The sequence below is a fragment of the Notolepis coatsorum genome (assembly GCF_963971535.1).
Source record: "Notolepis coatsorum genome assembly, chromosome: 10".
NCBI lineage: Eukaryota > Metazoa > Chordata > Actinopteri > Aulopiformes > Paralepididae > Notolepis > Notolepis coatsorum.
Window position 1 is genome coordinate 98,075,056 of NC_140174.1, and position 18,553 is coordinate 98,093,608.

Sequence of the window (18,553 nt, forward strand, 5' to 3'; positions counted from 1 at the left end):
TGAGGAATTTGGAGGGGATGTTGTCATGGCCAGTGGCCTTGTTCGGTTGGAGGGCGCTCAGTTTATTGAGTACCTCATCTGTAGTTACCATTTCCAGTTTGAAATCGTCTTTGTGGACGCCTAGGTTCTTGTAGTATGCTACTATGTGTTCTACCCCATACTGCCCTGAGTGGGAGGGTAGTTTGTTTACCAGTGTTGTGGCTATGTTTGTGAAGAAAGTGTTTAAGTAATTGGCTACATCCAGTTTGTCTGTGATGAGCGTGTTGTCCGTCTTTATGTTTATGTTTGAGAACCTGGTTTTAAGTTTTTTACTGCAGCCTAGTTGATTATTGAGTAATTTCCAAAGTTCACGTGGTTTATTTTTGTTTTCCTCAGTTTTGTCATTGATGAAATATTTTTTTGCAGTTTTTATCATGGAGTTTACGTCATTTCTTAGTCTGTTTCTTTCTAGTTTGAGTTCAGTCACGTGCGCTTGGAGTTCACTGCTCGTGCTTTTGGTAAGCTTTGACTGACTTTTACGAAACTCAGAGCATTTTTTGTCTCTGGCTTTCATAGCGGTCAGTATTTCAGTGTGCATCCACGGCTCAGCGCGATTTTTTACCCTGGTGGTTCTTAGGGGGGCCATGTTGTTTAGTATTGTTGAGAATTTGGTTTTGAAGCCAAGCCAGGTTTCTTCAACCAGTGTACCATTGAGCTCATCTGACCAGTCCAGGCTCTCCAGTTCAAGGTTAAAGGCCTCGCTAGAGTAGGTTTTGAGGTCTCTAGATGTGACTGTTTTGTGACAGCCAGCCTTTTGCTTTAGCTTTTTGCGGGTACAGAATATCATATAATGATCACTTAACCCGCATGCTATAACCCCTTTATTGGGGATCATGGACTTGTCGGAGGTCAGGATGAGGTCAATGGTAGTCTGAGTTGATTCACATACCCTTGTGGGTTGGTTGATTAGCTGGCTGAGGCCGTGCAGATCACAAAGCCTACTGAAGGCCTTGAAGACGGGTGCTGCTTTACGTAGCATGTCCGTGTTCCAGTCCCCAATAAGGATTTTTTCTACGCCCTCCACCCTGACCTGTTTCCACGTAGTGAGATACTGGTGTATCTAACTAACTTAAGAGCCTATCGTTGACATTAGTGACTCAGGCTTTGACAGACCCACTGCAGACCATCTAGTTCCTACGGGCCACCATGTAAGATAAGATAAGATACTTCCTTTGGGGCACAAGTGTCCTTTTTAGGGTTTGATCAATGGTGTGTTTGTCTCCCTATGTGGTGGTGGGTGTGTCAAGATTGTGTTCCTGTTCTGCCCTGAAGACGTCTAGGTTAGATGATGTAATTTGGTAGGAGGGAGAATCTGTGGGTAGAACATAGGTAATCTCCAAATCTGATCATTTATAATGATTTATGATCAAACCAGATTATCCCTCGATGGCCTCGTCTGATTCACACCCTGGCCCTGCCATTGTTTATTATGCCTAATTGAATTACTGTACAAGATCAGGGTCTCTTCCTCTCTGTCTCTCTCGTTCCCTCTCTCTTTCTCTCTCTCTCTCTCTCTCTCTCTCTATCTCTCTGTTGCCCTCTCATCCCCCCTTCACACATACTCGAAAAGCACTCTCAGGTGCGTGTAAAATAGCTGACTCAGCTGGTCTATGCCATTAAATGCCAGTTTTACAGGGAGGATTACAGTGGTAACTCTGCCTCAAAGATTACATCTGTACGCCAATCAATTAGTCCGCCTCTCACCCTCTAGCTGTCAAAGTACCCGCAGCCTGAATTCTTACATAATGTGTACCTGGTCTTGGTGTGTGTGAGATTTGTTCTTGGGTACAGACTAGGGTTGGGTATCGAGAACCAAGTACAGAGTGTGGTACCGGTCCCAACGGCGTCGATACTAACCGGATCACGTGTGGCATCGAGTGCTGAAATCGTGAGGATCCTTCTACTGTAAGCTGTGTCAGTGTTGGCACCGGAATCTAAATCATTTAAACGATACCCAACCCTGGTACAGAGACATGTCTGATTTGGTTTGGTTGGATTATTACTGCATATCATTTCAAACACAATTCTTATGGTTTTACTGCCCTGTTAAAACTCATGTATTTCCTATAACATTTATAGGCCTTGCGCATAATGGTTGTGTAGTTAAGATAAGATAAGATAAGATATTCCTTTATTGATCCCCTTGGGGAAATTCAGGCATCATAGCAGCATGGGGGGGAGGGGGGGGGGGTACAGGTAGTAAAACAACACAGTGTACAGGTAGTAAAAACAACACAGGCAGTGTAAACAATTTGGTCAATATAATTTACTATCCGACTAGCTGAAGAAATATTCACATTATTCACAGTGTCACATAAGGTGCAGTATGCATAAGGTAGTGTTATAATTTACTATCTACTGAGTATACATTATTCACAGTATCACGGTATCCACTGAAATATACATTATTCACAGTATCACAGTATCACAGTATCCACATAAGGTGCAGTAAGCCTATGGTAGTGTAGGTTGTCCTCCTTGGGTTCCTATAAGTCCCAGGTCAATGTCTGGTAGCAGTCGCTGTCGCTGCCCCCTGTTGTGGAGCCTGGAGGCTGCTAGTCGCTGCCCACTGTTGTGGAGCCTGATGGCCGCTGGTATGAAGGACTGTCCGAGGCGGTTAGTTGAGTGTCGGGGGGGGGGGGGGGGGGGGAATGAGTCTGTGGCTGAACGAGCTTCTCATCTTGACTAGCTCGTCGTAGAGGGGGTGGTAGGGGTTCTCCATGATGGCAGCCAGCTTCCTTATCATCCCCCTCTCTGCCATCACCTCAAGTCTAGGTAGCTCGACTCCCACCACGGAGCTAGCCTTCCTCACCAGCTTGTTGAGCTTGTTAGTGTCCCTTGAGTTGATGTAGCCTCCCCAGCATGCCACAGCATAGAAGAGGATGCTGGCCACAACAGACTGGTAAAAAGACTGCAGCAGTCTGTTGCACACATTGAAGGACCTGAGTCTCCAGGAAGAACAGCCTGCTCTGTCCCTTCCTGTAGAGGGCCTCTGTGTTATCCGACCAGTCCAGTTTATTGTTCAGGTGTACCCCAAGGAACTTGTATGAGTCCACCATCTCCACATCCACCCCTCGGATGGAGATGGGAATCGGGGGGGGCCTCTTCTTGCCCCTCCGGAAGTCCACCACCAGCTCCTTGGTCTTACTGGTGTTGAGTTGGAGGTGGTTGCTGTCGCTCCACCCCACGAAGCTCTCCACCAGGGCTCTGTACTCCTCCTCATCATCGTCGGTGATGTAGCTTACGATGGAGGAGTCGTCTTGAGAACTTCTGAGAACTAGTTGTCTTTCTTTCAGCGTGGCTGCCTGTAACCAAATGCCTAATTTCTCTGCAGTGGTAGAGTAGGTAAAACATTGGAAAAGCATAATAGTATTGTTCCATTGCAACCTGTTACAAGATCCAGTAATACAACACCAAATTACATTTGTGTTGATATATTTCTCATATCAACACACATACCTATAGCAGCCATTGTTTTGCACATGGCAACTGTTGTCTCTTCCAATATGGAGGGAAAATTAGCATTCCAAACGTTCTGTGCAAGACCTCTATAGTATACCATTTCATTTCTTTGATTGTAGATAGTTCAGTCACTATTCGTATACAGTAACAACTCTCTCGCTACAAATAAGTGATCCAAAACTAAGAATAGTGTATCATCAAGCAACACTCTCTGCAACTACTCCACTGACAATGATTAGGAGAGCTTTGTGGACACGGCCACATTTTCCCGTAAATTTCTGTGACAACAAACGTTATCAGTGGACCGGCTCTAAAAGGTCTCCCAGTCGCTCTGCTCTGCAGTAAACAGGAAATAAAATGTCTGGTATCCCGTTCTCACTTTATCCAATCAGGGATAAGAGAGAACCCCACGCAGAAATAAGGAATAAAAACTAGTTTTAAGCAAATATGTGCTTGAAACAAGTAAAATATTCTGCCAGAGCAGTAAGAAAATCTGATTTTGCAATATTTCTTGAAATAAGTAAAAAATATCTAGGGTTCTCTCTCCTGATTGGATAAAATTGGATTTTGTGTTTACTGCAGAGCGGAGGGACTAGGAGACCCATGTTACTGACCAAGCACTCTATATCAGTGATGGCTGTCAGAATGTAGAGCTATGTAACACTTATTTGAACAAAAAATACCACTTACAGCACCTTTTAGTCTTTAGGTGCGTTTTCCTCTCCGCGTAGTTTACCATATCGCTGCTGTGGTCAAGTCTTTCTCACCTTTTGTGTATCTATCGTGTGCCCTGCTGCAGAGCCCTATTCTCCCCGCTCCGCCAGGGTCCATCTGGGCCACGTGCTGGAGCTGCTCAGAGCCTCTGGACCTCAAGATGCACTGAAAGACGGCCGCTCGCTCAGTGTCCTGGATACACTCACACATACCCACACCCCAGGTACACACACACACACATGCACTGTTCCACTTACACACCGGGATCACACAAGAGTCACACACAAAGTACGACAGATTGATGAACTCAAGTTGTGGAAAGAGAATGACATGTCGTCCCTATTGGTGCAGATTCTGGCCCGGCTAATGGAAAGAGCCTGAAGCGCTCGCCAAGCAACACAAAGACGGAACCAACCAACCAGGATGGAGCCCCACCTGAGTACCTCCTCCCTGGTTCGGTAGAGAGACCACTGATGGCCCTGTTACCACATATCTCCCAGCCAGAGGTACACACACACACACACACACACACACACACACACACACACACACACACACACACACACACACACACACACACACACACCCCTACAGCCTGTTACCACACATCTCCCAGCTAGAGGTACACACACGCACACACACACACACACACACACACACACACACACACACACACACACACACACACACACACACACACACACACACGCACACCCCTACAGCCTGCTACCACATATCTCCCAGCCAGAGGTACACACACACACACACACACACACACACACACACACACACACACACACGCACACCCCTACAGCCTGTTACCACATATCTCCCCGCCAGAGACACACACACAGCCAACAGTTGTTCCAAACCTGGTCCAAGACACGGGGGTAGTGGGTTTGCACATACTTTTCTTTCCACTGCCCCATGTGGGCATGCTGACTGTGAAGAATAAGAAGAAATCACCAGAGCATTGGAATGAACACATACCTTACCAGCACACACACACACGCACACACATACGCACACACACACACACACACACACACACACACACACACACACACACACACACACGCTTCCTCCTGACTTTATTCCGCTCTTATTAGGTTCCTAGCTATGTAAGGGACCTGTCACTCAGCTGTTGGAACCCACCACCTGGGCATAGGAAGTTGCAGGGAGACTTCCTGTACATTACCGTGGTAACAATAGAAGGCCGCCGGTGTGACATCACATCATGCCCGCGAGGATTCTATCTCAACAGGTAAACAGAATGTCTCTGTAAGATTGATTGGATATTAGATGGTAAAAGTGTGTGTCAGGCTCATAATGGTTAATGATGTTGTGTGGTCACACACTCTCCTCTATACCCTAAACACTCTCCCCCTCTATACCCTAAACACTCCCCCTCTATACCCTAAACACTCCCCCTCTATACCCTAAACACTCCCCCTCTATACCCTAAACACTCCCCCTCTATACCCTAAACACTCTCCCTCTCTATACCCTAAACACTCTCCCCCTCTATACCCTAAACACTCCTCCTCTATACCCTACACACACTCCTCTATACCCTACACACTCTATACCCTACATACTCTACTCTATACCCTAAACACTCCTCCTCTATACCCTACACACACTCCTCTATACCCTACACACTCTATACCCTACATACTCTACTCTATACCCTACACACTATCCTCTATACCCTACACACTCCTCTATACCCTACATACTCTACTCTATACCCTACATACTCTACTCTATACCCTACACACTCCTCTATACCCTACACACTCCTCTACCATACACACTGTACTCTATACCCTACATACTCTACTCTATACCCTACACACTCCTCTATACCCTACACACTATCCTCTATACCCTACACTATCCTCTATACCCTACACACTCCTCTATACCCTACACACTCTCCCCAAGTTCAAGTTTCAAGTTTGTTTATTATTAGTCACAACAAAATACAGAATACTTTATGATGAAATGCTTGTTTCTGTATGAGCCCCTGAGAGTGTGCTACATACAGTAAAAATAAAGTAAGTAAGTAAGTATAAAAAAAAAAGAAAAAAGTTATTAAGAAGTAAGTAAAGCCAATATACATATATACATACTCCTCCTCTATATCTAATTCTAATGGTTCTGTGGCTCAGGTCCACAGAGGAAGGGTTTGATCCTCGTCCTGCCCAGTCTACTCCAGTCTGCCACTGTCTCACCGACCTGCTCTCTCACGTCAGTCCTGGCTTCAAGAAAGTCGTCACCTCTCTGAAAAACAGGTAACTGTTCCTGAGGGGCAGTGAGAGTGAGAGTGAGAGTGCCTGAAATGTGTGAGAAAGTGTGTTGAGGGATGATGTGTGTGAATATCTGTATATATGTTGATATCAGAATATTTCTTACACACAAATATTTGCTGGGCTCTAACACACACACACACACACACACACACACACACGCACACACACACACACAACGTTTTACAGTAAATGTAGCATCATATTATTATGGATAATGTTGTTTTTTCATTAGGCCTCAGTTAACTCCAGTAGAAGTGATGCCAACCCCATACCGGACGCTGAGCTGGCTGGGTCCGCCCTGTGCTTCACGCTCACACAGAAATGTCTTCACAAGGCTGGCTTTGGATGAACAGTCATCAACGCAGGTCAGAGACAGCATAGGACAGTTGTTTGCGGTGTGTTAATCATTGTACTGTATTATGTCATTGGTAATAATTGTGCATCTAACTGTGTGCTTGCCTGTGTGTGTGTGTGTGTGTGTGTGTGTGTGTGTGTTTGTGTTTGTTTGTTTGTTTGTTTGTTTGTTTAGGCTCCAGATTGGAATGAGGAACTGCAAGCTGCTAGAGATCTTGCCCAGGGGTGTGTGGAGGAGAGGGTTCAGAGAGACAGAGCTCTGCTACAGGTAATATTCAAAGATATATTAACTGATCTCTGCTACAGGTAATATTCAAAGATATATTAGCAGAGCTCTACAGGTAATATTCAAAGATACACTAGCTGATCTCTACTACAGGTAATATTCAAAGATACACTAGCTGATCTCTGCTACATGTAATATTCAAAGATATACGTTAGCTGATCTCTGCTACATTTAATATTCAAAGATATATTAGCAGATCTCTGCTATAGGTAATATTCAAAGATATATGAACTGATCTCTGCAGCAGGTAATATTCAAAGATATACTAGCTGATCTCTGCTACATTTAATTAATATTCAAAGATATACTAGCTGAGCTATACTACAGATAATATTCAAAGATACACTAGCTGATCTCTGCTACAGGTAATATTCAAAGATACACTAGCTGATCTCTGCTACAGGTAATATTCAAAGATATACGTTAGCTGATCTCTGCTACATTTAATATTCAAAGATATATTAGCAGATCTCTGCTATAGGTAATATTCAAAGATATATGAACTGATCTCTGCTACAGGTAATATTCAAAGATATACTAGCTGAGCTCTACTACATGTAATATATTCAAAGATATATGAACTGATCTCTGTTACATTTAATTAATATTCAAATATATACTAGCTGAGCTATACTACAGATAATATACAAAGATACACTAGCTGATCTCTGCTGCAGGTCATATTTAAAGATACACTAGCTGATCTCTGCTGCAGATCATATTTAAAGATACACTAGCTGATCTCTGCTGCAGGTCATATTTAAAGATACACTAGCTGATCTCTGCTGCAGGTCATATTTAAAGATACACTAGCTGATCTCTGCTGCAGGTCATATTTAAAGATACACTAGCTGATCTCTGCTGCAGGTCATATTTAAAGATACACTAGCTAAAGAAAACAGCTTTTCCATAATGTTGAATTCAAGTTTTGCCAAAATAGCAAGACAATCTGCAAATTGTTTCACTTACTCTCCCTTCCTGTCTTCCTCCAGGTAAACAGTGCATTTGTGTGGGCTGTGGCTCAGGGGGCAGAGAATGTGATTGATGGCTTTGTGGAGCCAATCAATGGAAACCCTGAGGACCCTGCGTTCTTGTGGGGCGGGCTTTTCATGAGTCAGGGGGCAGCCGGCGCAACACATGGTGGGGAGAGGGGACGCAGGTGAGACGTAATAACAGTGCTGTACCTTTTCAATCTTGTGTAATATTGCTGTAGGCCTCAATACCAAAGGCAATATACTGACATGTTTTAAAGGGCATGCATGCTGTTATTCCTGTTACATGCTATTATTCATGCAAGGACAGTTTATCATCATGACGTCACACAGATACAGATTTTAAATGATCACTCTTCCTGGTGTGTTTGCAGAGCTGCTCAGAGGCTGGAGCTTAGAGGCGTACAGGCCTACAGTGACCTAGAGGGGGCGCTACAAGGTCTACACACCCTTCCCACGGCCACTGTTGACTACAGAGGGGTGCGCCTGTCTGCCCAGGGTCTGGCCCCTGGCTTGGAAGGCTCAGAACAGGGCCAGGAGAATTCTACCACTCCCAGGTACACCTATGTGTCACCCGGTGTATGCTATTTCAGTGTTTAAGATATTCCTTTATTGATCCCCTTGGGGAAATTCAGGCAGCATGGGGGAGGGGAGGTACAGGTATGGGCATGGTAATAGTAGAAGACATAAATACAGGCAATATAATTATAGTACAGTAAAAAAGTTTAAATATGCAGTATAAACGATATAATTAACTCTGAATATACGCATATGCGGAAGTAGGCAGTGTGATCAAAGGTGCAGGTGAGGGTCTGTATGCCCTAGATCAAATTGATTTGTAAAGCCCAAATCAAGTCAAGAAGAAACATACAAAAAAAAAAAGATAACATAAATCCAAATATGCGACACTCCCACACTTTCCCCAATGAAGATGAGGAACAACTCACTAAAAACCTAGCAAAAAATAAAAAAGCACCACACGTGGAGGAGAGAAACCTCAGATGGGCTGTTCAAAGTGGGATCCCCAAACTTGGATGTCGCTGATATAGTGTTGCTATGGATGATCGATGGGTGGAGAATAAAACAGACAAATAGTTGGTATGTATGTACATGTAATAAAACACATATATGTACATGCAATAGCCACTAAGGTATGTAAGATTTTTTTTTTAAAGATTTAATCAAATAGAGCTAAGAACAACAACAACAAAAGAAAAAGCATAGGGAAACAAGTGCTGGTATGACAATAAGATAAACGCTAAATGCAAAGGCTCAGAGCTCAAAATATCAGTCATATTCCATTTGGATGAATGTATGTATTCCGCTCGGATCCAGGCGACGTAGAGAAGATCGCACCACCTTGGCCATCACCACGAGACATGGGGTTAGAGAGTTCCCGTGTTTGTAGTGGGCGGACTTAGGAGCAATAAATACATGTAATAAGCATATATATGAATAGAATAGAATAGAAGTACTTAGCCCAGCAATGAAGTAGAGCAGGCATGGTTTAGACGTTGTAGGTTGGACAGAAGACGGTATGAAGCTGATCCATGACCTCAGTAGTGCTCATAACCAATATGAGGTAGAACAGTCACTGCAGTCTGTATAATGACATACTAACACTTGAGTCAATGACTCAGAGAGACGGGGACAGGGGTTAGAGAGTTCCCGTGTTTGCAGTGGGCAGACATAGGAGCAATAGATACATGTAATAAGCATATATATATATGTATTAGGGGTGTAAAGGTACACGTATCCGTACCGAACCGTTTCAGTGTGTACCGTACCGTACCGAACAGCTGTGTACCGAACGAATACAACAGTATGTTAACCACTAACGACCGCCCACCGGGGGCTGTTTTTTTCACAATCTAATATAATTATTATTATTATTATATATTTTTTTACAAGTCGATTATTCATTTCAATATAGAATATTCGTTGACAGCCCTACAAGTACATTTAGTTACTGCACACTACATCACCCCTGAGTGGAACATGGAAAGCCAAACTTTCCCCCACTGTACCGAAAACCCATACCGAACCTTGACTTCAAAACCGAGGTACGTACCGTACCGTGGTTTGTGTGTACTGTTACACCCCTAATATGCATATATAGTAGCAAAAGAATCAAAGTATATAAGAAAATTAGGAGCCGTCTCCGATAATGTTATATTATACATTACGATGATAAATATGGTCAATGGGTCTTGTTACGAAGGATCAGATTAAACCGAATATATATATTTATTGATTGATATATATTGCATAATATTTGTATATCGTTTGATATCCCTTGTGTATTCCTTGTACATATACACGGAATATCCCTTTAGCCTAGTACAGACCATAATATTTCGTTCTCCTATTGGACAGCGGTCCCTTAGGCGCCATTGCCATACCTCCAAGGTCTGGTTCAAAGTCACCGCCAAAGACTTGCCTGGACATGAACGGTTCTGCGCAAGGATATGAGACAGGAATAAAGCTGGTACTAGTTTGTTCACCTAACGTATAAATACGGCGCAGGTGAATACAGAAGTAGAGTTACCCAATAAGTTGAAGCCTCACCCACGATACAACGTGCGGTGAAGTATGGCCTGTTTGGCCCCAAATAGAGCATTGAGACCGCGTGCGAATTAATAACTGAAGTATCAGAGTTTAACGCTGTACCGTCGAGTTCGACCTATTCTATTAATTCAGTAATAGTCTATTTATGTATAGTGTATCGTGCGGCTACCGTTCTACAGTGACCAGCATCACCAACGTTTCCTCGTACCAGCTAGTGTGCTTATCCAGGCTGGGCTGCTTACCCTGGCGCTTTCACCCGAGGAGCCCTAGACGAGGACCTAGAGCTGCCGCGATAACCGCATTACCGCGGTATCGCTGTTGCATCACGCTCACCGCAGAGTTAGGCTGAATACCGCGTCACCGCTGTTTTTTATCATAATAATAAAGTTGGCTTGCGGCTTGCGGCTCTGCAGATATACCCTACTCGGTTCCAAGCGACCCTATTGGTCCAGCCTGGCTCTGCGGCTCTGCAGATACCCCCTACTCGACGCGTCACACTTTGTAGCCTCTGAACGAAAACAGAACGCCGCCATCTTTACTGCCTCGCTAAGGATGCATTTCATTCAGGATTTGTTTGCGACAGAACCAAGTGCAATAAACAAAAAAGAATGGATTCACTGTGTATTCTGCCTTATTTATTGATGAAACAAAACCGACATCAACCCAATTTACCACCGAGCGGAGAGTTTAGTGTCACAACAAGATCGCTGATGTGTTAAGTTTGTTGTTGTTATCCGATATACACGAGAGGTAACGTTAAACCCGGGTTTGCTTGGTAGAATACACAATGAGAGGTAACGTTAGCTTTGGCAGAATAGACGCAACGAGAGTCTGGTTAATGTTGTTATTGATTGATTGATTGAAACTGTGTTAAACTCTGGCTTGCTGCAAGCCCTCGGACATCTATGCCCACGGAGCTTTCAGTGTACACAAGCGAGCGGCGGCGGCCCCGCCTGCATCCCCATTCCCCAAACGGAGTAGTACCTGGCTGCAGTGGAAAAGGAACGAAGTACCAGGTGCCTAAAGCGGGTCGAGTCGAGTAGGTAATATGCAGTGGAAAAGCGCCATTAGACTAGAGGCAGGCTATAAGAGTAGACTACTACTAAAAAAAAAAAAAAATGCATTCAAACTTTTTATTTTTTTTGTGCGCACTGTGCGGTAATTACCGCGGCGGTAGGAAATATTTCGCAAATTCGTGCGGTAAGGAAAATATCAATACCGCGGCAGCTCTACGAGGACCGTGTGGATCATGTACACTGGATAACCTACCGACGACTGCATAGCCCTTTTCGGCTGGATTATATTTGCTTTTGGTCCTGTAATTGATGGAGCGGAGAATCGCCTACACCCACAATTGTGTGGGATTTACCCTGTGAGGAGCCACGTCGAGCCCGCCTCTCAGAAGCCTGAGGCCGGCTAGCTTTCTTCCATGCGGAGCTGCATGCTACGGAGAACAGCTGTATTCGTCTGCGGATCAAGAGATTATTGCACCGTCTCCTGTACTTGGAGTCTCTTTATCATCGTTGACCCAGACTCTACTACCGACAAATCCTCTCCCCTTGCTGGCTTACGACCGGAGGGACCCTACCAGTATCTCCCGCTATCTTACCAGAGTACCATAGATATAATTCCTAAGATTCAGGTTGTATTATTATCTCCTGCGTAATATGAGAATGGACATACGTTATTGATTTGCCTACGCACATTCCTTTGCCTTATAAGCGCATCCAAAGTAAAGTATATTATGTACTATCATTGCTGCTAATAAATACTTAAACCCAGTTTTGTGTGGAACCGAGTCATTGTGGGAAGTGTTCATCATAAGATACCTGTGTACTGTATGGCCAGTAGTAATGTACATAAGACAGTAGTGGTTTAATGATACCATACTTATTAATACAGTCAGGGAATTGTACCCCTCAGTTACAGGTCTCATTCCCGAACGAATTTACGACCAAACATTTCCCCATTTAAGACATATTAGGGCTGGTAGCGCGAGTCCCCAAATTTTCCTGAGATCAGATTTGAGCGTGGCTGAGAGCAGATTTAAGAGTGCTGAGGAGCACACTTATGATTGATTGACTAATTGAAAATGTTATTAACTTGACAGACTGTGTTCTCATAGTGATTCCTTCATGTTAAAGGGGAACTCCACTTTTTTTGGAAATTAGCTTATTTAACATCTTCCCTGGAGTTAGACAAGAAGATGCATACCTTTTTTGTCTCTGTGCGTGCATTTTAGCTTTGGGAATAGACGCTCCGTTAGCATAGCTTAGCTTCATCACTGGAAGTGAGGCAGGACAGTAGCCTTACAGTGCCTTACAGTGTATTGCAAGGTCTGACATTGACCAAACTTGATATGCATGACCTTGGTGGGCTCTAGGTCAACTCCTGAAAAGGGGGTCAATGTCAGACCTTGCAATCAAAAGTTAGGGGGCGCACTGAAATTATGGCAAGGGTTATTAGCCCCCTAACTTTTGATTGCAAAGTCTGACATTGACCACCTTTTCAGGAGTTGACCTAGAGCCCACCAAGGTCATGCATATCAAGTTTGGTCAATGTCAGACCTTGCAATACACTGTAAGGCACTGTAAGGCTACTGTCCTGCCTCACTTCCAGTGATGAAGCTAAGCTATGCTAACGGAGCGTCTATTCCCAAAGCTAAAATGCACGCACAGAGACAAAAAAGGTATGCATCTTCTTGTCTAACTCCAGGGAAGATGTTAAATAAGCTAATTTCCAAAAAAAGTGGAGTTCCCCTTTAACGCTACAGGCCTCCTTGGAATTAATTACTTAATCATAATTAAAATAAATGACAATATTTGTACGATAAGAAATTATGTATTTGATGTCGGAAAAATAAATAATATGGTTTCATCTGATCACAGGGCAGCTGCTTAACCATATCTGAACCAGCTATTTTGGATAAATGTATAATTACTTTAATTACTCAGATATTCAAACACAATTATGCAATTATTGTGAAATGATTGAAAATAATAATAATTTAATGCCTTCTGTGGAATTTGTATTTCTTATTTGTTACACATCTGTTTTAATGATTAATTATATACATTTGAAATAATGCAGGTCAACATGCAATATATCCCATTGATTGGTATACAATGGGACAGACCTTTGTTTGATTGATTGAAAACTTTATTAACAGATTGCAGAATGGGTACAGTACAGTACAGCTCAATTACATACAATTGTTAAGGGGATGCAGACCAGAGAAAGACTTTCGTCTTGTTTACATCAGGGTCCCCCATTTTCAATTCATCATAACATATGACACACACGACATACAGATAGACAGTACTGGTACATCCAGGGAGCGAAATTAACTTTTTGACTCACCGGCCAGTGGCGGGTAGATGGGAAGAATCTACCCGCCAAGCATATTTCATACCTGCCAATTTTTTTTTGATTACAAAAAATATATATATATATTTTATATAAAAAAAAATGTTTTAAATAAAATATATATTATATAATCATACTTGTAGTTGTATTATCTGCGAGACATCGCCACCACGCAATAAGTCAAAATGCTCGCTATCTGCAAACAGCTCCACTGTCTGTGTGTATACTTGAGTAGCCTCCAGCTCCAGCAAGGATTCTCCGGCCCTGCAGCTAGACCCTATATTCAGCTAGACCAGACCTGGGCATTGTACGGCCCGCGGGCCGGATCCGGCCCGCGGGATGATGCTGACCGGCCCGCGAAAGATTACATGATAATAAAAAAAAATATTCTTTTTTAATATTTTTTTTTGATTTTTTTTTTTTGATTTTTTTTTTTCATGTCAACGTTCACACGCACAGTATACGCTTAGGAGACATGCTCAGACGATGTTGGTTCTCTTTGGATCCACCTACATATGTGAACAGACATTCTCAGTCATGACATTTACCAAGTCCAGGTACAGATCCTCTCTCACTGATGAACATCTGGCAGCTGTGCTTCGCATCTCCACCTCAGACATGCAACCTGACTTTGATGGACTTGTTAAAGCTCAACAGAGACTGGATTTCTCACACTGAATGAAAAAAAAAGAACTGAAGAACACTAAAATGTGGAAATATAACAAGTGAAATGGGACACTTGATATTTTTTTTTCTTTTTTTTGCACAGTTCTGAAAACATTAAATGTTTAATATAGGCATGTAAAGTAAAAAAGGCTACAAAACTGGGACACTTTTCTTTACACAGTTCAGTGACATGTCTTGTTTATTTTTGCTATAAGATGATGTGATGTCTTTAGAAAGCTAAGAAAATCCTTGTTTCAATAGTATATGAAACTCAAAATGCCCTTTGTTATTAATGTTTCACATTTTGTTTATCATTTTGGAAATAAATTCTATTTGAATAAATTATATTTTTGAAAGCTAACCGCACCTTTTAATTGCCAAATAATAACATACACTCTTACCAGGGGTCAAAAGTTTCAAAACAATGCCATTTACTGCTTTTTATATAGAAATAAAATGTATATTATGCATAATTGAGTTTGGAATTTTGGCCCGGCCCCCCAACATATTTTCAGTTGCTCATTCGGCCCCCCGGGAAAAATAATTGCCCACCCCTGAGCTAGACCCTACATTCAGCATGCAAGGATTCTCCGGCGATGCAGCTGGACCCTATTGGTATAACGTTACGGTTATTTTGTCAAATCACATTCAACATGCCCTCAGCTAGAATACGCATTCAATCAATGTTATAAGACATTGATATCAGGAGCTATCTGTAGCTACTGCTAGCCCGGTAGATAACGTTAAGACAATTTAGTTTACTGGGACAGATAGATCTAATGTGAGCTAGCTAACGTGAGCTAGCTAACGAGGGAACGGAGGTATTATGCACTCGAGTCGACTATTGCTGGAGCATTTGTTGATATCAGCAGCTATCAGTAGCTAGCCAGCTAGATACCGTTAGACAATGCCTCGTCATGTATTAAACTAAAAGTGAATAGTTGACTGGGTCATTGTTTAAACAGTAACGGTAGCTCATGGAGGTCCGATATAGACTAGAGCAGACTGCCCGCATATCGCAATGGTGGCGTTTCAGGAAGTAAACAAGCCAAATGAGAGCTTCCGATTGGTCATTTGCTTTCTTTCTCATGAAACCAGTCACGTCACTCTACTGTGATTGGACCGTTGACTTGAGTGCAATGTGGGACTTGTAGTTTTTTAACGATCTCGCGGCGGAGAAAAAAAAGACGAGAGAGGCTATAATCTGTACTCGCACAATCAAAATAAGAGTATCGTTATGAACTACACGTCTACACACGCCACACGGCAGGCAGCCCTCTAAGTGTCAAGCGCCAAAGGTAAAAACTGAGCGCCCCTGGCGGGCGGCGGGCTTTAGTTTCGGTCCCTGGGTACATCTATACATTTATGACATACCAGATTTGCAAATACAGTACTGTTTGTGATACAAAAAGAGTCCAGAAAAGAGAGTATATACATTTGACGTAGAAACTGTTGGAGGAGGTTGGGTAGGTGGGTTGGGTGGGTGGGGGGGACTGTACATTGGAGGTGGTTGGGCGGGGGGGGGGGGGGTTGGGTAGGAGGGGTGGGTGGGGTACACTGTACAAGCAAAACTGTACATTGGAATATTGACAACCATACTTGGTCATTTACTGTACATTGGAGGGGGTTGATATAGCTATAAACCTGCATTCCTTCGAATATATCATTAATCAATTAAACTTATATTGAATAACACTATATAGCCTATACACCAACACTGAAATGACAGTGGATAAATAAATAAATAAGAACTAAAGCTAATCGCATGGAAATAGACTGCATTAATATTCCATAACAAGTCTTGTGTGCGCCAGTATGGCCTACGTGTCTAATGAACAGTATAGGCTTAATATATTCTAGTTACTTGTTATTATTATTTTTTTTATAGCATTTTTACAGCTTTATTGGTCACGCAGGACCGACAGAGGAGAGGGCGAACGGGAGGAGAGGTAGGGAGGACATGCGACAAATAACGACGGGAGCTGGGATCGAACCCGGGTCGGCCGCGTAGGTGCGCGAGGCACTATGGTATGCGCCACGTGGGCGCCCCTTCTAGTTACTTGTTGCATTAGGATTTAGTAGATACTATATATGCTCTGCCTCTGCCCTACGTACAGTATAAGTACAGACTGTAAATGTAAATCCTAATGCAACAAGTCATTAATGGAATAATAAGCCTATACTGCGTTCATTCATTACGCCGTAGGCATTAATGGAATAATAAGTCTATACTGCGTTCATTCATTACGCCGTAGGCTCGCTACAGTATACTGCATGCACGCATGTGTGTGTGTGTGTGTGTGTGTGTGTGTGTGCGCACGCGCTGCGGCAGGTGTACCACGAGCTGTACTATATATGATGACAATACATTAATCTAATCTCATTTCGATGGGTCACGCAAGACTCGCAAGGCACTTCCGCATCCATTTCCACACAGCTGGCGGGAGCACTCATTCAGGGGTACTACGACTATGCTTGCACCTCATGGTACCAAAGCACCTCAAAGGCGCTAAAAACAAAATTACAAACATCTCAAAACAAACTGGTCAGACTACTGCTTGACCTTACTCCTAGAACCCACCTCACCCCTGCCCACTTTGACAACCTAGGATGGCTTAGAGTAGACGACAGAGTACAGCAACTTGCAATGGGCCTGGTCTACAAGATACACTACACGACCAAGGTACCCATGTACATGTCAAAATACTTCCCAAAGGTCAGTGAATACCACAATCACAACACCAGAGGGAGCTCCACAAATCATGTTAAACCCAGATTCGGCTCAAATAAGGGACTAAACACGTTTCGCAATTATGCCACATCAATGTGGAACGCCCTACCCAAAGCTGTAAAGGAATGTGGATCACTACCCACTTTCAAAACCTCTCTCAAGGGACACCTACGGGAGACTGCAATTCAACACTGGCCCCTGTAAATATCCTAACCCAACCCCCTCCAATGTACAGTCATTTACCTAGTATGGTTTTGTCAATAGTCCAATGTACAATTTTGTTTGTTTGTACAGTGTCTCCCCCCCCCCCCCCTCAATGTACAGTTTTACTTGTTTATACAGTGTGCCCCCCCCCCCCCCCCCCCCAACCACCTCCAATGTAAATGACCCAGTATGGTTGTCAATATCCCAATGTACCCAACCCCCCGGGCCCCCACCCAACCTCCTCCAATGTACAGTTTCTACGTCAAATGTATATACTCCCTTTTCTTGACTCCTTCTGTATCACAAACAGTACTGTATTTGCAAATCTGGTATGTCATAAATGTATAGATGTAGCAGTACTGACTATCTGTATGTCATGTATGTCATATATGTCCTGATGAATTGAAAATGGGGGACCCTGATGTAAACAAGACGAAAGTCTTTCTCTGGTCTGCATCCCCTTAACAATTGTGTGTATTGAGCTGTACTGTATTGTACCCATTCTGCAATCTGTTAATAAAGTTTTCAATCAATCAATCAATCAAGCTGCATCATTACTTTGCCTTATAAGGAGCTCTGGAGGCGTTGTTTTGTATGCAAATTACCTGAAGGGGAACGCGCTTTTGAGTTTAAGACATAATGCCATTCTCCAAGCAGATATCAGATCATATCACAGGTGCGACCGTTTCAGCCCCTTAAGACATATTACCAGCATTGTCATTGATTCTGTCTCAGTCGGTTCCAAGATAAGTCTTCCAAGAGAACTCTTTGAAAATGTTTGGAGAATGAGACCCAATAACACTAGAATCTAAATATATACTATGAGTAAGTAAAGTATATAGTATACACAGGTGCA

The 18,553-nt window shown here is 43.0% G+C and overlaps 1 protein-coding gene across 1 annotated transcript in view; it reads left to right on the plus strand.

The window, feature by feature from the left end:
• Positions 1 to 18,553, plus strand: part of LOC311236010 (clustered mitochondria protein homolog) — a 79,110-nt gene that overhangs the window by 29,272 nt on the left and 31,285 nt on the right. The window contains exons 5-12 of the mRNA XM_084323579.1: positions 4,301 to 4,438; positions 4,567 to 4,721; positions 5,325 to 5,479; positions 6,390 to 6,512; positions 6,763 to 6,895; positions 7,060 to 7,152; positions 8,163 to 8,329; positions 8,537 to 8,719. Coding sequence (XP_084179705.1) covers positions 4,301 to 4,438; positions 4,567 to 4,721; positions 5,325 to 5,479; positions 6,390 to 6,512; positions 6,763 to 6,895; positions 7,060 to 7,152; positions 8,163 to 8,329; positions 8,537 to 8,719 — 1,147 coding nt within the window. The remainder of the gene's footprint in view (positions 1 to 4,300; positions 4,439 to 4,566; positions 4,722 to 5,324; positions 5,480 to 6,389; positions 6,513 to 6,762; positions 6,896 to 7,059; positions 7,153 to 8,162; positions 8,330 to 8,536; positions 8,720 to 18,553) is intronic.